The sequence below is a fragment of the Theobroma cacao genome, chromosome 5, assembly GCF_053813885.1.
Source record: "Theobroma cacao isolate CCN51 chromosome 5, ASM5381388v1, whole genome shotgun sequence".
NCBI lineage: Eukaryota > Viridiplantae > Streptophyta > Magnoliopsida > Malvales > Malvaceae > Theobroma > Theobroma cacao.
Window position 1 is genome coordinate 38,868,750 of NC_142643.1, and position 24,607 is coordinate 38,893,356.

Genomic DNA, 24,607 nt, shown 5'->3' on the forward strand with positions numbered 1-24,607 from the left:
TAAGTCATATTAAAAGTATAAAAAATTACCAAGTGAGACGACTACCTTTCATTGTGTTAATATTAAGATTGGAGTTTGTGAGATGGGGTGAAGAAAGGAGATACCAGTGTGCAACATAAATTAGGCAAGGTTTTAATTTAAGAATATACCCTTTCTCACCATTTTGTGGAGATCATTGTGGTTGCCGACCATCTACTTTTACAATTGTGGCATTTATATGAAGGGACAAAGTGCAGGAGTAGCTCCTCCCTCTCCCTCCCAAGTAGTTGCTACCTCTTTTATCAGTCACTTGTGGGGCTCCATGACTGTCTTAGGACCTTTTTCTAACGGGTTTGGTATGGCCCTGGTAAGCAATGGTTCTACTCAATTGGTCCCGCTTTCCTTTTTCACTTTGATATCACATTTACCTAATTGGATCTGCCAACTCCCACAGCTCGAAACCAACCTTGACTCAAAACTTGAAAGGAGTTCAAGCTACGACCTTCCTCCCATCTTAACTCCAACTACTTGCTTGCATATTAAGAATGTGAAAGGAATCGATTGACTTCCACCCAAAAGCCTTACAGCCAATTAGATCCAAACAAAGTTGGTCATTTAATTTCCAAATGATTGAATGTAATATCTAACTGGTCGTTCAATGGTTACTTCTTCAATATTATTAATTTATTCCAAAACTCTTATTGGTTTATAAAAATTAACAAATAAATAAAAAAAACATTTTGAAAAATGTTAAAATTATATATAAATAAAGGAAATATAAAGTTTGGGGTGTTTCTTTCTCTCAATTTAATATTTTTAAAAAAGTACAGTAGATGATCAAAGAATTTAATCTACAAATAATTATATGAACTAAATTTTATGTTAGCTTTCTACTTTTTTTTGTGTGTGTGGAAAATGTGTATATTTCAGTAATATGGTGGATTGAAACAAAAGCAAAACAATAGAATATGTAGAAAAATGAACATAAGTGCATGATAATTGTCCGTTGAAAGGCATCATTTGATTGAGCAATTATGGTTTCTTGACTTTCACCTTCCCCATTCCCCCAACATCCGTAATCATTCAGTCTTCATCTACTTTCTCTTTCTCTCTCTCTCTCTCTTATGTCAAGTGGACTTTCTGCCTCTTATCTCAATGATACCAAATCAAAGAAATTTTGAATCCATAAAGCCTGCTGTCACATTCTGACAAGTTTGAACTAGGTTCCTTCTTTTAGTCTAATGTCTGTTGAGCTAGCTGCTTTAACATTGGCAAATTGAATCTATAAAAGTGAAAGTATACATTCTTTGTCCATTGAGATATTTTGGCCAAAGGCATCAGAGTCTTCAGGTACAGTTGATTTCATAATCAAAAGTATCACCTAGTCTACATACAAGAAAAAAACTCTACATATTCTTAGTAAAACCACAAGGTTACATGTCAGTACTCCACTAGATCAAGTTTCGTGGTTTTTCCATTACCATCAATCTGTCCTAAGATCCATGTATTCCCTACGGATACTGTCAGCATTGAGGATGACAATTTAAAGCGTGACTCCCTGTTGAACATACATCACAAGATAGAGTGAGTCATAAATGAACTACATTTCTATGAAGCTGCAAAGGCTGAAAAAGAGGAACAAACTAACGCAGAGAGAGAGAGGGAGAGAGTATTTCTCAACATATGAATCGTAAAATCAGATGCTTTCATTGTATTTCACCTTCTAGGAATCTAAGACCAAAATTGTTAGGATGACTGCAATAAGCTCCCAAGCCAAAGTTCTAGAGAAGATGAGGCTATCAAGGGAAGGCAACATCTGAAGGCCCAGATCCCAGGAATCCAGAGCAAACCTAAACAGGTTTACAAAGGAGATAATCTATTATCTGTCTCAATATATTCTGCAGATAAGATGAAAAGACTAGCAAATCTCTCAAATCATACAGACACAAGTTCAAACTTCCAGGATGTTAGAACTTACTTTAGAAATAAACTGATACCATTTTCAAGAAAGGACAGAACTGGGGCACGTAGATTCAAAATTACAAATTAAGAAAATAACTTTTTTTTTCATCTCAAAAGGGTGGAATACTAAAAGCAGCACTGAAAGACCAAGAAAAACCTTTCTAATGTAAGCATGAAATTCCTTAATATTTGGTTTCAACAACGATGAAATAGTTTTCCTTAAGTTCATCCAAATATACAGAAATTAACAGGAAAAAGAAACTTACAGTGTATATATCCCTCTCAGTTGCTGAGGCATAAACAGTTCTGACTAAATCAACTGCTTCAGATTCAGAAAGTTGAGTAACGGCATCCTGCACAGGCCATGGGTTTGTCAAGCAGGAATGTATGGAGTAGAAAGTTCTGAAGAATATATATCACAAAATTATAAATTATAAAAAAAAAATTAAAAGCAAACCTGGGCAGGCAACAAGAGAGGGCTGGGAGACTTCAGTTGGTTATCCAAAAAAGGCATGATAAGTGTAGAACCAGTACCCTGGGTGCCATATCCAACCCTCTCATAGGAACCAACAGCATCATATGTGAAAACACAACCCTTTCCTAGAGGTTTGGATGAAGAATATCATATATAAAGCAAAGCTCAAACCAGTGATGAAAGCTCAAAATAGAATACCTTCGTCATCAAGGCCCCCCAAAACATTAAACGAATAATAAGGGAAGAAACGCCTGTAGTAAAGGGTGTTGGAAGCAGTTGAGCCATTGCAGGGCAGCTCATTTGCTTGTTGTTAAGGGGGGGCGAGGTCTGTTGCAATCGGGCAACCGATCGAAACCGTCGGTCAATCCGATCGGTCTCGTCGGCCAATCGGCTCGGCCCTCAAGAGGGACTCTTTCCCCCTCGAACCGATTGAATAACCGTTGGTCATGTTTTTTTTTTTCAAGAGGGGGGAAATATCGTAATACCCCTCATTAAACCCCCCTCTCCCCGCCACCCATAAGGGTAAAGAAAGAATAGAAGCTTTTGCTGCTATTTTTCCCTTTTCGGTTTTCCCCGACCCCCTCTAATTTCTCTTTCCCCTACTTTCCGCAGCTCCAACTCTCCCTCTCACTAAACCCTAAACCAGCAGCCACTAACAAAGTTGGCTCTCTTCCATTCTTCAACTGGTGCTTCTCAATCAAAATTACTGCCACTGCAAGGTAAATCATAGTTTTTTTTTTTGTTAGTTATTTTGTCAATGTGTCATTGTGTTTGGCTGTTTGCTGGCCATAGATTGTTAAGCATAAAACTCTCTCAAGAATTAGCACAACGGAATTAATGTCATCTGTTGCCCATGATTGTTAATCATTTGCTGCTTATGGATCCTTAATTATTATTAGCAAGACCATTATTAGCCCATGGATTCTTCACAGCCTAAGTTAACTTTATGGATCTTTTACAGCCCATGTCAACCTTCACAGCCTAGGTCAATTTCATGGAATCTTCACAGCCCAAGCCCAAATTAAACTAAGCCCACAATCTATAAAAATCGCCTCGAAACCGACCGAATCGACCACCTTAAAAATTGATCGAAATCGATTTTAGGGGGGGTGCGGTTCGGTCTATTAAAATGACTGAAATTTTTGATCGATTTTCAAAATAACCGGACTAAAACTGATCGAAACCGACTTTGCACACTCCTACTTGTTGTGCTGATGCTGATAAATCTATAATTTAAAAAGAAAAACAAGAAACTAATATGATGTCAGCTACAATATATGTTTCCAAGATGGGAACCCAAAAAAATTATGATCATGCACAGAAGATAAAGCTTATAGTTATATTAATTACAAAAAGAAAATGTAAAATAGACTACATATGCAATGGTAAGTAAAGGAACAGAGGTTTAGGTTTCTAGCAGCCCTCTAAAACAAATTTCAAGTTCTCTCTTTAACTTTTTTCTTACAAACAAAGCAATTTCTAGCTTTCCCTACTTTTGAAAAATTTAACCATCATTATTTTGTTTGGGGTGCTAAGCTTCAAATAAACTGTCTTTGGCTTTTAAAGTTAATTCAAATGAAGCCCATCATGTACATTCAAAACAAATATTCCATCCCCCATCTTCGATAACTCACTAAGTGTCTTGCAGCCAATTGCTTCTGTAGAACCTTCACATCAGCTTGGAAACCAGAAAATGCCATAATGCAATTGTCCGCTCTACAAAAATAACGAGGTTACCAATATAAAGAACCCAAAGGAAAGGAAGAGTATGTTGGAAAACAATGTATTTCATAAAGTTCAAACAATCCCACATTACTAAGGTAAATAAAGGTGTGAGTGCTTTAAATAAGCAAACCCATTAAAAGCTCATCGGAAAGAAGAAAAAACAGTGAGCTTGTGTGCACTTGAGATCGAGCTAAGCCTTGAGAAAATTTAGATTTTTTTCCCTGCACGTGAGATAGGCCAAAGTGAATTTTTTATACCTTGGCTTTAATTTTTTTTTAAGCTTTCTTAGCCTTTGATTGAATCAAACTCAAAACTCTACATGATGATGTCTCTCAACGTCTATCTTACAAAGCACTCTACTAGGCTAATGACTCTCCTGATTTTACTACAACGTAGACCTGACTAAGTATACTTGCTAACTAGGTTTTTTCTCTAACTCCTTGAGGCTTTTTCTCAACTCCCTGATTTGGTGCAACGTTCACTTTATTCCCTGCCTATAAATACAACCTCTCGTACTCACTCACAACCAGGGGCGGAGGGTAAGCCACCAATGGGGGGCCGTGGCCCCCCCAAAATTTTTAAAAATATTTATTTTTTATATATATTTTATCAATGATCCCCTCAAAATTTTTGAAAATTTTAATTTATTATATATTATTAATGGCCCATTCAAAATAAATTTTTTATTTAAATATAAAAAAAAATCAAACAACCTTACAAACCTATTTAACTTTGCTCTAATTTAAGTTTCTCTACACCTCTTTCTCTTTTTCGTTTTCTCTTCTCTTTTGTGTCTTTTTATTTTTATTTATCTTTCTTATAACTCACCGTTAAAACACACTTTATTCTTCAAAAGAGATTTATGAGCTTGTGAGTTTGGATAAGGAAAGACAGAGATCACCTACCACTATTGTGTAAAATTAAGAAGAGGTAAAGTTTTCTTTTACCTTCTTCTTTCTATATATATTATTTTGACTCTTCCGGTCTCTACAGCAACTACAAAAAGAGCCTTTTCAGCAATGAAAATTATGAAAACAAGATTTCGAAACAAAATGGATGATGAGTTTCTTGCAGATAATTTAGTTATTTATATTGAGAAAGATATTGCCAGTCTTTTCAGTATAAAGTCAGTAATTAATAAATTTGAATTTAGAAAACATTGTTGAGTATAACTTTCTTAGATAACTATTATAAGTTTTTTTTTATTTACATGTTATATAAAATTATTATCTATTATGAATCTTTTGATTTTTGGTTAAATTCAACATATTAGTTTTAAAAATTTTTAGCTTTTATTTTTTTCGTCTTTAGCTCCCCAACAAAAATTGACTAGCTCCTCCCCTGCTCACAACACACCAAAAGCCTTTCGTCTTCTCTTAAGTCTTCTCTACTTATTTTCTGCTTCCTTTCCTTCCTAGCTAGGTTTTTGCTTTTTATTTTTCTTACCATCCCTTACTTGTTTGTGCAAACTATAAGAAAGGGTCTGTTGAATCCTAAAGGATAACTATTATAGTCCTTTTACACCAAGTTTTATACTCCAAAGGGGCGAAAATTATCTTTAAGGACAGTAATACTATGCTTCAGACTTCCTAATGTTCTTACTTGCTTTATTTTTTTTTATTCTAAATTTTTTCTAACAACCTTAAGATAATGGATTTCCATGTTGATAATGCTACTGCCACTCTTCTTACTGTTGCCTCTGTCCCTGCTGCCTTTGTCCCTACTACCACCACCACTGTTAATGGTTCCACCATGGCTCCCACTCCGTTGTCCGTTCCTTCTATGTCTTCGGTTTCATGTGCCAAACCATTTCTAGATATTTTCAAAATAAAAGTCTTTGATGGCAAAAACTTCAAAAGATGGGAAGAAAGGATTTTTTTTCAATCCTTGATGTTCATGGGGTGGCTTTTGTGCTAATTGATTCTAAGCTAGATGATGTCAAGATGCTAGAACCATGGATGCACGCAAATAAGGTATGCAGGCATACAATCATTAGCAAACTTTCTAATGAGCTGTTTGATGTATACAATCTATACAAATAAGTAAAGCAAATATGGGAGTCAACGATTGCCAAATACACAGCTGAAGATGTTGGGAAATAGAAGTTTCGTGATTGGCAACTTCTATTATTGGAAGATGATAGATGACAAGAACATCAAAAGTCAGATCAATAAATACCACAAGCTGATGGATAACTTGAAGGTTGAAAAAATCAACTTGTAAGAAGAGTGCATTACTGGGTTTCTGATTGAGAAGCTGCCAGAATCATGGAATGGCTATAAGCAACAACTTAAGCACAAGGAAAAGTAATTGTCACTTGCAAACTTGATTGTGCGCATCATCATTGAAGACTCAACCCGGAGAGAGATTAAGGCCTCCAAAGAGAAAGAAGTTGCAACTAAAGCCAATCTGATTCAAGGCAGAACCCAACGTCAACAAAGGTACTTTTATAAACCTGACAATAAACCCAAAGCTTCTCATCCCACTTTAAAAAGAAAAGTAGTTGTTTTGTTTGTGAAAAGCCAAGGCATCATGCAACACAATGCAAGAAGAGAGTCAAAGGAAATGACATTCCTACTAATCCAAGAGTCAACTTGGTCAAAGCAAATGAATTCGATGATATAATTACTGCAGTCATTTCACAAGCCAATATAGTGGCTAATGTGAAGGAATGGGTGGTAGACTCAGGTACTACCAGGTATATTTGTGTAAACAAAAATGCCTTACCTCATATACTTTAGTAGAGGAAGGAGAAGAGATAATATACTTTAGTGATTCTCAAACTACTTAAGTTCTTGGTAAAAGGAAAGTCTTTCCCAAACTCACGTTTGGCAAGACCTTAACTTTTAATGATGTTCTTCATGTTCCCAATATAAGGGCAAACCTGATGTTTATGGCTTTATTGGGCAAGACTGGGGTGAAAGTGTTATTCGAATCTGACAAAATCGTGTTGATAAAAAATAATGTGTTTATGGGTAAGAGTTATTGCAATCAGGAACTCTTTGTATTTAACATTTCTAATGTTCTGAATGAAAATGCCAGTTCTTCCGCTTACATGATTGACTCTATTGATTTATGGCATAGTAGATTAGGACATGTTAACGTTCCTTACATTAAGAAAATGCAATAACTTGGTTTAATTTCTAGTATTAAAAAATGATGTTTTAATAAGTGAGAGATATGTGCTGAAACAAAATCAATTAAAAAAACTTGTATTTCAGTAAATAGAGAATCTGAATTATTAAGTTTAATTTATACTGACTTATGATATCTAAAACAAACTATGACTAGAGGTGGTACGCAATACTATATTACATTTATTAATGATTATTCTAGATTTACTAAAGTTTATTTACTTAAGCATAAAGATGAAGCTTTTGACATGTTTATTAAATATAAAGCTGAGGTAGAAAATCAACTGAAAAAAAAAAGATAAAAAGAGTTAGATCAAATAGAGAGGGTGAATGTATACCGATTAATGATATTTGTGAAAAAAAAAGAATAATTCATGAAATTACTCCTCTATATTCCCCTGAATCAAATAGTATAGTTGAAAGGAAAAATAAAACTTTAAAAGAAATGATGAACTCAATGCTTGTTAGTTCTAATGCACATGAAAATTTGTGAGGGAAAGTTTTATTATCTACATGTCATATTCAAAATAAAATTTCTTATAAGAAAACTGATAGGACACCTTATGAATTATGGAAAGACTATTCTCCTAACTTAAAATATTTAAAAATGCGGGGGTGTCTTACTAAAGTAATGCTTCCTGGTTTTAAGAAAAGAAAAATTGGTTCTAAGACATTGGATTGCATGTTTATTGGTTATACTAAACATAGTATTACTTATAGATTTCTTGCATTAAAAAGTGATGGTTTTGATTATAATACAATTATTGAAACAAAGAATGTTGAATTTTTTGAGCATATTTGTCCATTGAGAACTAATACAATTTCTCATGCACCTTTTAGTAAAAATGATTTTGAAATTCAAAATGATGATTTGAGAATGAGTGAGAGACCCAAGAAAGAAATTTCTTTTAGTAATGATTTTTATACTTATCTTGTAGATAATGATCTTTAACTTATATTGATGCAATTTCTTCTAAAGAAAGTCCATTTTGAAAAGAAGCTATGCGAAATAAGATTGATTCAATTTTACAAAATCAAACTTGGGAATTAATTTATTTACCACCTGGAGACAAACCAATTGGTTGTAAATGGATTTTTAAAAGAAAATTTAATACTGATCGTTTTATTGATAAATACAATTGTAAAGGGTTTTACTCAAAAACAAAATATTGACTATTTTGGTACTTTTAATCTAGTAACAAGAATTTCATCTATTTGTATTTTATTTGCTTTAGCTTCCATTTACAAACTTGTTATTCATCAAATGGATATTAAAATCGCTTTTTTAAATGGTGATTTAGAATAAGAAATTTATATGGCACAACCTGAGGAATGTGTTCTTCCTGGTCAAGAGAACAAAGTTTGAAAATTGATTCAATCATTATATGACTTGAAACAAGCACCAAAACAATGGCATGAGAAACTTGATCAAGTTCTTGTTAGTAATGGATTTTCTACTATTGGAGTTGATAAATGTGTGTACACAAAAACTATTGATAGTGAATGTGTTATTATTAGCTTATATGTCGATGATATGCTTATTTTTGGTACATGCATTGATGTGGTCAATAAAACAAAATGTTTTTTGGCTTCTAAATTTGATATGAAAGATTTAGGAGAAGTGAATGTTATTTTGGATATTAAAATCATAAGATGTGATAGTTGCTTAATGTTAACTCAAGAGCATTATATAGAAAGGTTACTTAAAAAGTTTGGACATTTTGATGTCACACCTGTGAGTATTCCTTATGATAGAAATATCCATTTAAAGAAAAATAGAAGTAATAGTGTAGCTCAGTCTGAGTATACACAGATTATTAAGAGTCTAATGCATTTGATGAATTATGCTCGACTTGATATAGCTTATACTGTGTGTAGATTGAGCAGATATACACAAAGCCCCAATCAAGATCATTGGACTGCCTTAAGTAAAGCGATGAAATATTTGAAATTTACTATAAACTATGGAATTTTATATAATGGATTTCTCGTTGTATTAGAAGGATACAATGATGCTAATTGGATCTTAGATTCAAATGAGACATAATTCACAAGTAGTTATATATTCACCCTTAGTGGGGCTGTTATAACTTGAAAATCAGTCAAACAAAAAATAATTGTTAAATCTATAATGGAGTCAAAATTTGTAGCTTTAGAGTTGGATAGCAATGAGGTTGAGTGGTTGAGAAACCTTTTAGCAGATATTCTGTTGGGAATGAAACCAACACCTTCGTGTCTATGCATTGTGATTGTCAAGTGACAATAGCTATTGCAAAGAATAAAAGTTTCAATGGTAAAAATAGACGTATTCATTTGAGACATGATGTAGTAAAGTAGCTGCTTAAAGATAGAATTATATCCATTGATTATGTGAAGTCAGAGCTGAATTTGGCTGATCCTCTGACTAAACCCTTAGGAAGAAAATTAATTATTGCTACATCGAGGGGAATGAGACTTAAGCCAATTGAGGAAATCAACAAATAATAGTAACCCAACCTATGTGATTGAAAATCCCATGAATTAGGTTCATATAAGTAATAACAAATTATTTGTTGATAAATTAATGCATTATTAAAATTATTGTTCCTCCTATGCTGTGTGAATAGTGTAAAACTGTAATGTAAGAGAGGTTGAGTTAAACTCTTAATGAATTTTGTATCCCTTATGGGTAATGTATTAAACTGCAGCATACACTTGATGGAATCAACCTATATAAGTGTGGAGTGGGGTCGTTCCTATGAGATTTATGGCAAATTCTCTAATGGCATGCTTGGTTCACTGGAAATAATAGAATAGGAATAAAATAGTCATTCCAAGGAAATAGAATAGAAGAAGAATAGTTATTATGTAGATTGGTTCATGGGAATGGAATAGGATAGAAATTGCTATTATTACTTATTCCATTATTTGGTTGGTAGAAATAAATTTAAGAATGGTTAAGGAATAATGGGTAAATGATAAAAATACCCTTTATTAAAATTTAAAGATTTTTTAATTAAAACACAAAAAAAAACTATGATGAGAAATAAATACTCTTTATTAAAATTAAAAAATTTATTTTGTTAAAAGATAAAAATATTCTGAGCAATAAAATCAAAATAACTTTTACTATAATTAAATAATATTTTCACCAAAATACAAACATATTTTTATTATAATTTAATAATATTTTGTATTAGAAGATAATTAAACCTTTTATTATAATTAAATAATATTTAATATTAAAAGATAAAATATATTCTTCATTATATTTGAATAATACTAAATAATATTCTTTGTTACATTTATTATATTCAAATAATAATATTAAGTAATATGCTTTATAATATTTATTATAGTGAAATAATATTAATATATTAAATAATATTTAAATATTTTCATTTCCTTTTTTTTTTAAATGAAGTAAAAAATTTTGTGTCTTTTGTGCTTTAGAGAGAGGAGGAGGAAGAGAGAGAAAAAAATAGGTTTAGTATTTTTTATAAGGTAATTTTTTAAATTGTAAAAGGGTATATTTGTCTAATCAATTTTTTTTCTTATTCCCAACAATTTTGAATAACTATTACCAAGGGGAGCCTTGGTAATGGATATTCAGGCTTCTCTTGGAATGGTTATTCTAAAGAATAGTCATTTCATTGAACCAAATGCAGTTTTATCTCAATAATGAGAATAAAGGATGAATGGTTATTCCATTCCCCCTAACCAAGCATACCCTAAAGCATTTATGAATAACTAGGCACGTGCATGGCCTATTCACAGAAAATCGCGTTGAACAGTAGAAATTATAGAGGTGTAATGTGATTGATGAAAACTATATTTCACATAAAGAATTTTTTGTTCATATAAGTTATAAACTTAACCAAAATTCTATGATTTATGTTTCATTATCTCTAGGGCTGGTTTATAGTTTAAAAAGCACCAGTCACGATGCATTACACTTAAATGAAATTTGACCTAGCAAATACTTCCAATAAACCTTATGAAATATGTGGGAGATTGTTGAAAAATAATGTATTTCATAAGATTCAAATATCCTACATTACTAAGGTACATAAAGATGTGAGTGCTTTAAATAAATAAACCCACTATAAACTTATTGCAAAGAAGAAAGGGGAGTGGACTCCCGTGCACACGAGATGGGGCTAGACCTTGAGAAAAATCAAATTCTCCCCCTATGCGTGAGTATACACATGGGTTAGGCCTAAGTAAATTTTTGTACCTTGGCTTTAATTTTTTTTAAGCTTTCTTAGCCTCTGATTGAATCAAACTCATCAATTTCTTAGCCTCTGATTGAATCAAACTCATCAACTCCTTGATTTGGTGCAATGCTCACTTCATTCTATAAATACAGCCTCCCTACCTCACTCACAACACACCAAAAGCCTCTCATTTTCTCTTAAGTCTTCTCTATTTATTTTCAACTTCCTTTTCTTCCTAGCTAGGTTTTTTCTTTTTGCTGTTCTTGCCATTCGTTACTAGTTTGGTTTGTTAAATCCTGAAGGATAACCACTACAGTCTCTTTGCACCGAGTTTTATACTCTGAATGAGCAAAAATTATCCATAAAAACAGTGATACCACACCTCAGACTTCTTAATGTTCTTACTTGCTTTATTTATTTCTTTTCTTTCCAAATTTTTACTAACAAACAATTCAACTCAAGCACTAGAGGCTCACTATACTGTTACTTCCTATTTCCTTCTTCAACTTATTTCGCAAAAGACTCGACTTGACACTCCAACAATGCTGCTATTTCTATACCTATTAATTATCCTCATCCAAAACAAGTATGTTTTGGCTTGCTTCTACAAGTGGAGTGGAGCAAAACAAAACCGTTCCGAGATAGTTTTTCGTGAAATTCTTCAACAGCCGGTTTCACCAGTTTGGCTCAGAATATGATAATACTTCTTTCACTAAATAAACACTTCAGGACCTCTTTAACCTTTCAATGCAAAGGCGTGCTACATATATATCTATGGGTCATAATTTTTTACACCTCGATCAAATTTCTCCATAACCAAGCATGAAAACAATTAAGTTACTGTTTGATTGTTGCTTTTGCTGCTAATTTTCTGCTTCAGTAGGCGAAAACCAAAAAGCATTTTTGGGTACAAAAGTAGCCAATATTTCTTAAGAATAAAAAATTAATAGACCATATTTTAAATAAAGAACAAAATGCATGCAGAAATCAACAAAATGGGAACATAAACAACAAAAAAAAGACAAAATCATTGCCCGAAATCAGTAAAAGGAAAGTTATTTCAAAGACATAAAAAAAAAAAAAAAAGGACCCACGAACATGCAGAGCCATTAGAGAAAGAAGAATAAAAAAAACACTAGAGTTAGACTTAGCGGTAGTAATTAGCAAAGAAAGGAGAAAGAAAAGAAAGATTTTACAGTTGAGCGATTTTGGAGTAAAGGCGAGTGAGAACGCTATAACCGGAAGACATTCGAGTATCGGCGGCGTCATTCCCGGCAATAGCAAAGCATGTTCCTCCGTTGCTGTCGTAAGGCGACCAGTTCGCGCTCGCTTGTTGCTTCCTCATGCTGGCGGGGAAGAATGACCGAATGACAATTTTGGATTCAGTAGAAACTCACAGTATCTCAGTTTGAGACTAGATTTGTGTTGGGTCTGGTTACGGGCCAACCTACCTTGGGCCCACACGAAGCTCGTGATTGAGACTTTTACCATCTTAACAGTAATAGTAATTAACTTGGCCATTCTCCACCATTTTCTTTCCTCTGTTTAGTTCTTGTTTGATACTTGTCAGCTTCGATAGAGATAAAAATACTGGACATTGCATAGTCGCCTTGTTTCCGAGAATGTAATAGAACAATTTCCTAGCATCTGACACGTTCCTACTTCATATTACAAGCAGTAAAGACACATCATTTGCACCACTCTTGAAAATCACACATGCATTGCTGCTTTGTGACAACTTGAGGAGGAACAAAGTGGACAAAATGAAAAAACAGTAACAAAAAAAAAAAGGGGGGGGGGCTTTTATTATTTCTTGCCAGTTCCTATAAATATTACATTTTTCTTATTGACTAAAAAAATAGAACGATTTAATTATCGAATATACACGAACGAACTGAAGCAGGACCGAACTTGGTGTACTTAAATGGGAAATAAACAATTTTGTTCGAAATTTTTTTTCTCAAATCAGGGTCTCAGGGCCAAAGAACCCACCGTATTACCTGCTCAGTCTCTTCCTTTTGTTTTGCAACATCTCTAATGCATGATTGTGTACATATTTTACACAGCAGCGGGTGCTCTTGTTTATTTGCTATTGATATGGATCGACCCAGCACTTATCGTTCTTGACAGCTTTTTCCCATCGTTTTCTGAATATATCCAACTCAATATAGGACTGCCTCCTCACCTATACAAGATCATATTCTTACTCTGATAAGAAAACCCAGTGGATTCAGACATTTAGGTGTCTGCCAAGAGAGTCAAATGCCTAACAAGAAAAAAAGTGCATTCCATCTGCTTTTAAGTTTTGTGGCATCTTGTAATAATGGCACATTCAAAATAGAATGCATGTGCCTTTTAAATGAAGAGCTCCTAGCCAGAGTATGTAGAAAACTGTGGCTTTCAAATCCTAGATGGTTGGTATAGGATGATGAATATAATTTAAGTAACCAGTAACAAAATTAAGAATCAATTATGCATGAGGCTCAAAAACATGGATAAAGATAAGTTCCACTGGCCAAGGAAGCTGGAGAACACAAAGCAATATACACACTCACACACTTACTTCAACTCTAGGATCTTTCCAGTGTGAATGAGAAGATTTCTGCAATACAAAAACAGCCGAAATAGTTAGCAAAAATAAAATATGTAAGTACAATAATAGGCTTGGAAAAGAATGCGGACCACCAAACATTTAACATAATCTTCATTGTCACAATTATGGATGGCCATTACTGTTAGAATGTCTGCATTAATTGCTAGCTAACCAGCAGTGCATAATTGATTCACATTTTAACTAATAGAAAAATTCTTTACAGGTTAGGTTTCTTATATTAATCCTGAGGACTAGAACATGGCAAAAAATATCTAGCGGTCCAGTATAAATATTACTAAGATTAAAGAGGACATCTGTATTATGATGACGATTGGTTTTCAGAGGTTTGAATTAGTTGTAACTAATGCAAGCAACTCATGTAGAGATGGAAGACATTCTCAAATTACTGGTAACAGTTTATAATCCATTGCTCCTAGTATTAATTTTAATTATCCTCTTATGAAACATCTATACTAACTCAGCACTTGCTGTTCCAGCACAAACATTTTAAGGTGACCACTAGATAGCACAAAGATGACAAAAGAACTTTTAGAGTATGGTACAATGAATAACACAGGTACAAGAGATCCCCTCACTGAACCTCCAATATGACAGATAATTGCACTAACAGGGTAACCATAAAGAACTGCTAAATGAAATTAAACTGAATAAGGAATAACATCCTCTACCAATTCTATCCAATTCATTTGTCTGCCTCAATATACTGTTTTTTAACATCCAGAGGCTAGCTAAGAGCTTTATTCCAAAGCACATATGTATATACTTTTAATATGCACACGTTGTGCTGTAAATGGAATTTTTCAGAAATAGGAAATGATATGGTGGTTCAATGTACATAGGCTGTATATGTTTTTCAAACAATTGCTGGAAGTGTTCCATAATAATAATAATTAGAAGAAGAGCAAGAAGAAATTTGTCCAAGCATGTTACTATTTAAATTGCTTGAATCCTTCATCTTATAAACTGAGGAAAGAGAATGGCTTTTTGTGGTTTCATCATAAGTTACTCAAGGTGTACATGTTTTGCTGCAATATCCTCTATACGAGGACAAACTAAGGAAAAATAGTGTCAGACACATTTGTATCTTACACTCCTACCTGAGTCCAGGCAACAAAGATTTCACTATTCGGCTATCCTTTATTGTTCATACGTCCATAAACAAATATGCGTTCCGCACAGTGTTTGTTCTTGTCACAAATGAACACAAGTACTTGAAGGTCTAAATCACCAGTAATAGCAGAGATTAGGAGAGAGGGCAGTGGTTTAAAAAAATATGGAACTCAAGTGTTGTATATGTGTTTGGTAAAACATTCCTTTATTATTGTGGTTGGATTACAAAACAGTGGCTGATCCACAACCAAAATGCCAGATGGATTTTAAAAAATTTTAGCCCAAACTTATGTAAGTGAAAATAGTGGCTGTTTAGCATTGTTGTCCAAACCACAGTTCGCAATTCAACCACAATGCTGAAGTAAACCTTCATCAGCACTAGCCTAAGATGCAAGTATTAAACTACATAATAATCAGCATAACAATAGCAGTAAAGCACTAGCATGAACCTGGACCAAAATGGAGAAATCTCCAAATTGCTGAGCACCATTATGCAAGGATGATATTGCTTAAATACAGAAATACTGCACCATTAACATCTTGGTGATATAGCTGTCGAATTTCTAACCTTGTTTCTGTGTCCACCTTCAACAGTAGAGTGATTTTTTTCAGCTGTGCCCCCTAGTGTAGGACGATTGTAGTGGACTATGTACTCAGCATCCACAACACCAATATTTTTGGTTCGATCACCCTATTAAAAAACATGTAAGGCAACTTTCTTTTGGGCTTAACAAACTAAAAGGGAAACCCACTTAAAGTAGCTTGCCTGTGCACAATAACCAAGTTGCATATCTAGGCCCCAGGCATGGATCAAGTCATTCTGGAAAGCAAATTAAAAAAGAAAAAGACCAAAGGTAAATAAGCTGACCAAGGATGTGTGATAAAAAAACCAGATGTATTACGTAACATTAAAAACCCTTAAATAACAAGACTAGGGATATTCTCCAGGATGCATAGCTAGAGCGACGATTAAAAAGATACAGTACCACATGAGAAAATGTCACATATGCCTACGTATTACCCTGCTGGCCAGCTCCTTCTCATCAATTATTTAATTAATCTAAGAATTATGTTTCACTTAACTTAGCCCTCCCATATTATAAATGTACTATCTTGCAAAGAGTATGATAGCAAAGATATAGAGCAATTGACCTCCCTGCTCCACCCAAAAGGAGGGAAAAATAAGGAAAGAAAAGAGGCAAGAGTAAGGAAGTAAAACAGTGCAGTTTGAAATGCAAACCTGAATCATGTACCATACACAACGCCAGGCAGCTCTTGAAAAAACAGGGGCCATCATTTCTATCCACCTGTAACATCATCTTCATCTTAGATTTGTTAAGCGAAATCAACATTTGAGGTAGGTTTTCAAACTAAATAATTTCGTCCAATCGCACAATAATAGCATAAATTCTTTGGGAGTATCAATAGAAAAGCTACCTTACACAGCAATATAAATACAAACAAATTTTCTTAGCTATATTGTTTATGTGAAGAATAAGAAATATTATGAACTAAAGAAAAACATTTAATGGTTTCACTGGCATAAAATTTTACCCTGTGCAAGGAGGTGCTTTACTCTGCCCATCACAACTTCTCCCATTAGCACGATGCTTGAAAGTTCTCCTGCCAATGGCATCAAGTAAAACCATACACAATGAATCATGTAAGCAACTGATTTAAAACAGACTACATCTTAACCACATTTGTGCAATGTTAGTAAAACAAGTGAATTCAGAATATGCAAGGTATAAACAGAAATAGCTTTCAAACAGAGATATCAAGAAATGAATGACTATAAGAACCTGTGCACCATTGATTTCCTTCCACGTGCAGTAATTTGATGGTGTACCTCTGATTTAGCAGGATCAAGTGCCGGCTGTGATATCTCAAGCCGCTCACTCTCAACAATTGACACATATCTGACATTATGAAATTAAGTTGGAAATTTCCAATTTTGATCAGCTATAGAATAGTAATATCAGTAGAAAATACATAAAATGCAGTTATTTGACAGCAAAACACTTTTCAGTTCTTTTTAATAAACGTGGTAGCAAATATAGCAGACATAGGGAACAAACAATTTTATAAGCTTCGCAGTAATTATCACACTTCCTTCAACACATGATAGAACTATACTTTGGTACTCCATAATTTATCTTACAACTAGAAGGGCAAAGACAAGACATTCCAAATACAAACTGCCGAGCAATTTCAACTTCAGCTTAACCAAATGATCAATAGCAGGCTCTGCAGTCATTCTCAATTCTTCAGACAGTATAACTAAGTGTAGCCTATGGCTATCACTGATACACTGCTAGCGAAGAATCATAGATTTATTACTAGCATTTTGCAATATCTTTCTACTTGAATTGTAATGGGATTTCATTTCTCAAATTGACGGAAATGAGCAGCAACTTCTAACATAGAATTTATGTTCTAATTTGAGGGAATTGCAGTCAACGTACTTTTTTGGGTGGAAATCTTCAACTCCAAGGTCCTCATCCCAAAGGAAGATGTAACTGTATTCCGAAACTACATCAGGGTGTAAGAAACGCTTTGCAAACCACCTAGTCACCGAGAAACAAAATCCAGGGAGTGCTTTAGAATAATGCTACTTCCACTATAAATTGCTATGGGATTAGAAGCCTAAGATGTCGTACCATTTTGTTTGATTGCGTGCAGAAACGTGTATCACTTGATCATTCCATTCAAAAGACTTCCACTCATCAACTATACCATCATAATGGAAAAGCATGACAGCAAAACCACTAGATAGAAACTGTTAAAAAATGAAAATAAAGAGAAATCAAATTCAAAAACAAATATAAGCAAGCATTATATTGTAAAGGTCAAAGGAAATGTCATCTACCTTTTTGACCATTTCATGTACAAGATCTTTCTGCTTTATTCCAACAGCAACTGCAAATAAACTGCTGGAAGTATCGTCCTTCTGTCCAAACAGTATGCACATCACCATAACAAAAATCAATATTGAAGTTGCATAGAAGAATGAACATGTGTCACATTGACCAAATTAAACTTATACCATGCTAAGTGCTATGCTCTAAAATTTTTTTGACTTTGTGATTACATCTATCTGTCGCAACAAAAGATTTTATTTTATTTTTGTTATCTCTGATACATTATGGGGCATTAATAAACCTAAATATTTGAAAATTCTGTCAAATTATAAAACAATTTTAACAGCGTCCACTGCTAAATTACGAGAATAATGGTTCAGGCTTCTCCAGATTCTGTTTCTTTAGACACCTCTTGGATTGCTTTAGGTTTTAAGATGGACTACAAACTAATTGTAACTCATGACAATACTTTGAAGTCCCAATGAATTATCCATTATATCATTTGCAGAAGCAGAACAATGCACAAAAAAAAAGTAACAAATGTAAAAAGCCTAAAACAATGGCTCCATGCTTTCTGATAGACATCCTAACAACAAAGCAGCCAATTGCAAACTATCTTCAGTACAAGAATGTCCAGAGACATGAATGTGCTAAAATTCTATTTGTACAATAAAACTCATCAAAGCTGCTTGTTTATTTTAAAGTTTTATCCAATTTTAGTCAGTCAAGGGTTTACAATAAAGTGCATTTTGTACCATACAGTAATTTCAAACGTTATGGTAACGTGCATGCTCCACAAATTCTATTCCTAAAAGTCCAGCGAGAGACATTTTGTGAATTTAAGTGCCCGGTCATCATTGATTGAAACTTCTATCAGTCATTCCATAGAGCTTTACCTTGGGGAAGCCCCATAAAGGTCGCAGTTGCAAGTTAGATGTTTTTGTGATGATACCTTCAGGTAATGGCTCACTTCCAGGAGGCCTGCATTGGTTCTAAAAGAATAAACAAACATAAGAAGAAATGTCAGAGTTTTGTTTGACAGGAATAAATTTTTCAGAATTAAGTAAAACACGCAGTGACTCAGATCAAACCTTGCAATTTTCAACTTTTGACGTTTGCAAAATATCAGCCACTCCCCATGTAAACGCTTTCTGCACAAATGGAACAGCTATTATTCCAGATATCCATCAATGTTTTACTTTCTATTTGATTCTTTGCACCAACTTCCAACCGGAAAGCATATAAAAAAAATTCAAGTCATAAGCTCAAGCCTTTAGGTTATTTGGAGGTCCAAACACCGGAGAAATTTTAAACTTAAAGCTGTAGAAAAATAATAAACATTCAAAAATAGAAACTATTAGTATCTTAAACTGTGTATTGATAAGAGAAATAACAGACAGGGAAACTATAGAATTTATATTAGATGGTGTAGTTCAAGAAAACCACACAATGCATACTCGCACATACGCAACCTACGTGCATTTACGATCATATTATATGGGATCAAAATTGGCATATTTACCTCTTTGTTTTCTGGCGCTACAAATGAACTCCCTATGAAGTAAATTACACAGAGCAAGGCAGTGGCCGGAATAAGTCTGCAAAGACATGAGCTCCAACTTTTTCGTTCAGTGACCAGAGGTATCTGTCAAGAAAACAATAATTGAACATTAAGGCACTATAATTTAAGTAGGCCACAGAGCCACCGCCTACCCTCACAGCTAGTACTAAAGTTGTATGTTAACTATTAAACCAATCAAACTCTATAACTATCTAAAGAATTAGAGGCCTACACCAATAAGTCGATCGAAAGGCACAAATCTCTCAAATAATAACAAAGAAACATTGGTGATTCCGAAATATAAACATCTATGCGGCTTCTTATCCCTCTGTTGGTACATTACTTACTAATGCAAGAAAAAAAAAACTAAACGCTAAGTATCGAAAGACTTAAAACCATCAGGCAATACCCAATAGGCTTCATCGAAGTGTGAGATAGAGAATGTTGTAGTTCCCTTTCTTTCCAAATCCATTAACATCACGGAACAAATGCAGCGCCGAATACTTTTCTGAGCTTTTACCCACAATCAGCATAAACATAACATCCCAAACTAATTGAATTCAAAAAGAAAAAATAAAGTTTAAAATATTGAAAATTGAATACTTTACTTTTACCCTGGAAATCATAAGTGAAAAAAATAAATACCTAATAAGCATTTCGATACAAAAGTAGAAAACATTTATAAAGAATTAACAATTAAAATTTTACTTTTTCTACTTTGCTTTTACTTTTTTTCACAACTTTTTAAGCAACCAACAGAAATAATTATCAAAAGGGAGCCTTAAAAAAGGTAGAAGAAGGAGCTAAAATTTGCAGCAAAGTGAAAAAAAGAAGAAGAAGAATAAGAAAAGTTATGTTAGATTAAAGCTGGAAAGCTAGGAAGTAACGTTTGCAGCAGAAACATTGCAAAACATGGCTGTTCAAAAGTAGCGTTCCCAAATTCTTTACTTTGATCACTTAAAAGGAAAGAAAGAACTAAACAAAATTTTCCCGCGCATAAACACAATTAGTTAAAAAAAAAACTTACACAATCTATCGACTTCATATCCATGAAACATGAAAGAACTTTTCTGCCTCTAGCTTTAAGCTAAGAAACGGGCTGTCGTTGATGAGAAAAAGCACTGTCCTTTAAAAAAGAAAAAAGAAACGAAAAATCAAACATGAAAAAGGGCCGTCAGAGATAATGATTGGAGAGAGAGGGCAAAAAAGAGAAGAAAAGAAAAGAGTTGGAGTGGAAGAGAAACTGTTGGATTTTCTTTTATTTTTTTAATTTATAATTATAAATAAAAGTACAGACAAACCGACGAACACGGAGGAGTGGAAAGAAAATGCACAAGGTTTTTCCGTTTCGCACGCGCACGACTTTCAGTTTAGATTTTTTTTTTTTTTTTACAAAATTAAAATGTCTTCTGTTTTCTTTTTTTTTTTGTTAATATAAAATAAAAGAATATTATAATGATAAGTGGGAGAAAGAGGCAAAGAGTTTAAACGTTTTTGTTACTGCCACGCTTGAAAGCGATATTTAAAGTTGTTTTGGCGTTTCGAAAGCTTCTTTTTCGCCGGTGATGTTTTATTTGTATTTATCTGTCAAAAGACTCAACGCACGAGTTTCCTGTTTCACAAAAGTAGTCTTTTTTGGTTGATTTGATTCTTTGTTTGCCCCTTTCATAAATTTTACTTGTAGAATTGTTTCTTTTGTTAATTCTAACTATATTAACTAATTAGAGTTTTTGTTTTATAGTTAATTTATTATCTGTTTTCTATTTTTAAAATTTATTACTAAGAAAAAGAGCAAGTATGAATTTATTTGTTAAGAAAAAAAAAGAAACGGAAATTCTTATAGCCAAGGAAAACTGAAATCTTTGAAGTACTACTTCCGTTACATTGGAGCTGGGAAAGGGTTTTGTTTAGTTGTTTTTGCCTGTCATTTAAATTAACTTAAGACCGTAATTGTCCAAAACATGTCTTCGGTTCTTGGTCATGGTCCGTTGGAAGCTACCAAGCTACGGATTTAAGTAAGGAAAATTTTGAATTAGATTTAAAGAAAAAAGAAAATTGAAAAAATATTGACATAATTAGTATTAGTTTTTTTTACATAATACTTAAAAAACTTTAAATTATTTTAAAATTTTAAAATAATTTTTTTTATTATTTTTTATCAAACTTTTATAACTTTATTTTAAATTAAATAAATTTTTACAATTAATATTGATTAATTATTATTAATTAAAATAATATATGTTATTTTATATCATACAATATTGATATAGTTTGTTAACTTATTATAATCGATGGTGATTTGATCAGTTGATATAATCACGTGAAATTTTATTTTTGTTAAGATAATTTAGAGTATTAAGTAAAAATCACATACCACAAAAAATGATAAAAAATAATTTTTTAAAAAAATCATGAATTTTTCGTTTTAATATTCAATAACCTCAACCTTACTTTGTTATGAAAAAAAAAAAAAAAAGAAGAATCTATCACCGACTAAACAGGAGCTAACTATGAATATGTTAAAATGTGGAATTTAATGAATGGGACAGTGGGAAAGATACTTCAAACCCATTAAATCTTTCAACCAATAAATGCAGAATTAAATAATAATGGCAATTACGGTAATATTTAATATTTATAGTGGTTTTGAGCTTCTAGCTAGAACATTAAATCGTTTTTTTATTATTTTTTTTAATTTTTTTGGGAGGGCCGAAAAAGGAGATGGGATTTTTGTTGTGGATTTAATTGGACAATAAATGGGTTAGATACTATTATAAATCTCATTTTCTAACATGGTGCTTCCATACAGATAGAAAAGCAATTTATACAATACAACGTTGTAAGATTAGGCAAAGTCAAAGATAATAATTCTATACTATGTTATATTACAGTCAATGTATAATGATTAAAACTTGTGCCAAACTAATATTACAAGACATTATTTCTTTAAATAATCCTTCCTTTATGGAATAAATTTTGCCAAGAGATAAAACTGGAAAAACAATCATGATTAAAAATAATAATGATAAAAAAAAAAAAGAATTTGAAGAAATGCAATGATCATCTTCAAGATCGTGCAGTCCAACAACTCCTTCTATGGGTACCCTCAACTGCCAAATTGGTGCCCATATTTTATTATTTTGTCAATAAAATTGTTACAACATTTAAATCAAGATACAGACAAACGTACAAGTATTGATATGTCTTTGTCTAGTTGAATAACAAAAAAGATAAAAAATAAATTATGTTTTCCATGAATATCGCAAGGAAATTTATTTAACCTTTTAATTTTGAAAAATTCTTCACAATTTAGAAAACAAAACAAAAAGAAATGTGTTTAAAAGCTTTATTTTGATATTATCAATTTTGAAAATAGAAAACAAGGTTTTCAATTTCTTATGATTATGAAGCAAAAACTAAAGGAAAAAAAGTATAACATTAAAAAAAACACTAAAATGTAATTTTAATTTAATATATGAATTTATATTTAATACATATTAGCATAGACGATTTTTTTAACTCTTTCTTTCTCTAACTTTTTTCAACTTTCTCTTTTATGAATCTGTCGGACAAAAAAAATTAAAACAATGTTTTCTCATATATTGTCTCTTATTTCGATTAAATTTTTTTTGTTATTTTTAAATTGAATTGATTAAGATTATAAAATAATAAAAAGGCTCTTTAAAAATTTTGAACAATATAATTTTTAAATATATATATTTTAAATATGAACTCAGTTAAATATTTAAAATTATTAAGGTCAAATTTCTTTACATTTAATCTAGCTAAGACGGAATCTATGGAACAAGGTGGATTTACTTATCTTATACTAACATAACAGCTCATTTCTATTAAGTTGATAGACAAATTCAGAGATGGAACGAGAATTGTAAAGGCAATCAAATTTAGGCAACACCACTTTAGAAAAAGGGATTCTTAACGTGAAATTGCAAGAATTCTGTGGAAAATTAGGATAATGAAAACATGTCACAGGTGCTTCTCCTGCAATGCAAGAATCCTAGCTATAAATGTTGCAACTTGTAATTCGCAAAGAAAATATATTCAAGGAACCATTCTTTAACATACGCTTTTTGTTTTCGTATTAAAAAAATTAATGAAAAAATAAAACTGAAAAAAAAAAAAGAGAGATAATTTATTGTTTGGAAATACACAACGAAATGTCCAGACACTAGACTCAGGCTAATGCCACCAAATTAGTCAGTTCCGAGGACTGCAAAAGTCTTACGCGACCTTCGAAAGGGACCACTTGAAGTCTATTTTAGGGTGTACAAGGCTGTTCGAAAATTCCAAACTGCAATGCCAGCAAATGGAACACTGAAACAAAACCTACTCAACCTTCTCCAATCGTGAGTTTGCAGTCAGGCTTACGCAGGAGTGGAACACATTCATCGAAAATGATTGTTCTCTTTTATTATTTTTGTTGTCTTTTTATAATTGTTTTTGTTCTATATTTTGTGGTTATAACAAACCAAATTATCTTATACATTTTCTGGGTGTCTTGTGTTTTAAAAGAGGCTCTTTTGAACTTTTTTATCTTTAGAAAGAAGATAAATAAATAAATAAATATATGTTACAAGTACAGCTTAGTCAAATATTTATACTAGGAGATAGAATTATTAGTATTTATATTTTAAATAAATCTTATCTTATAATCTAGTTATTTGATAAAAGTCCATAAATATAGATAATTCAATTAAAATACAACAGATATTATTATTATTATTATTGTTATCTTTTATGGTATCAAAACTATTAAAGCTTTACCAAGCAAGTTCTATCATGGCCAACACCTCTCAAACCTTATCCTTTCCTTGTTGTACGTTAAATATTTTGTAATGAAATTATATATAAAAATTAAAATTATTATCACAATCAAATAATTTCATAAAAAAATTATTATGTGAAATATAATAAATTAAATTAATTAATTAAACATGAAATTAGAGTAAATTTATAGTGAGATTCAAAT

At 32.4% G+C, this 24,607-nt stretch overlaps 1 protein-coding gene and 1 pseudogene across 4 annotated transcripts; both read right to left on the reverse strand.

Annotated features, from left to right (window-relative positions):
• Positions 1 to 1,249: 1,249 nt before the first annotated feature.
• On the reverse strand, positions 1,250 to 12,816 carry LOC18599386 (proteasome subunit beta type-1-like; annotated as a pseudogene). Its single transcript, XR_016026372.1, has 6 exons — positions 12,668 to 12,816; positions 5,783 to 5,953; positions 4,051 to 4,132; positions 2,399 to 2,563; positions 2,208 to 2,294; positions 1,250 to 1,537 (listed from the first exon to the last, which is right to left on the reverse strand). The product of XR_016026372.1 is annotated as a proteasome subunit beta type-1-like (transcript).
• A 430-nt stretch (positions 12,817 to 13,246) lies between these two features.
• Positions 13,247 to 20,852, reverse strand: LOC18599388 (uncharacterized). 3 transcript variants are annotated; one of them, XM_018121823.2, is made up of 14 exons: positions 20,645 to 20,852; positions 19,579 to 19,701; positions 19,148 to 19,207; positions 18,953 to 19,048; positions 18,065 to 18,145; positions 17,856 to 17,974; positions 17,661 to 17,762; positions 16,998 to 17,114; positions 16,750 to 16,818; positions 16,436 to 16,502; positions 15,962 to 16,015; positions 15,764 to 15,886; positions 14,035 to 14,073; positions 13,247 to 13,656 (listed from the first exon to the last, which is right to left on the reverse strand). In XM_018121823.2, the coding sequence occupies exons 1-14, from the start codon at positions 20,666 to 20,668 to the stop codon at positions 13,561 to 13,563; spliced, it is 1,170 nt and encodes a 389-aa protein (XP_017977312.1). In that variant the 5' UTR covers positions 20,669 to 20,852; the 3' UTR covers positions 13,247 to 13,560. The 3 variants fall into 3 exon arrangements, with proteins under 3 accessions (XP_017977312.1, XP_088662544.1, XP_088662543.1); XM_088806418.1 differs by lacking the exon at positions 20,645 to 20,852 and adding an exon at positions 20,027 to 20,174 and having other exon boundaries at positions 18,065 to 18,142; XM_088806417.1 differs by lacking the exon at positions 20,645 to 20,852 and adding an exon at positions 20,027 to 20,171.
• Positions 20,853 to 24,607: the final 3,755 nt, after the last annotated feature.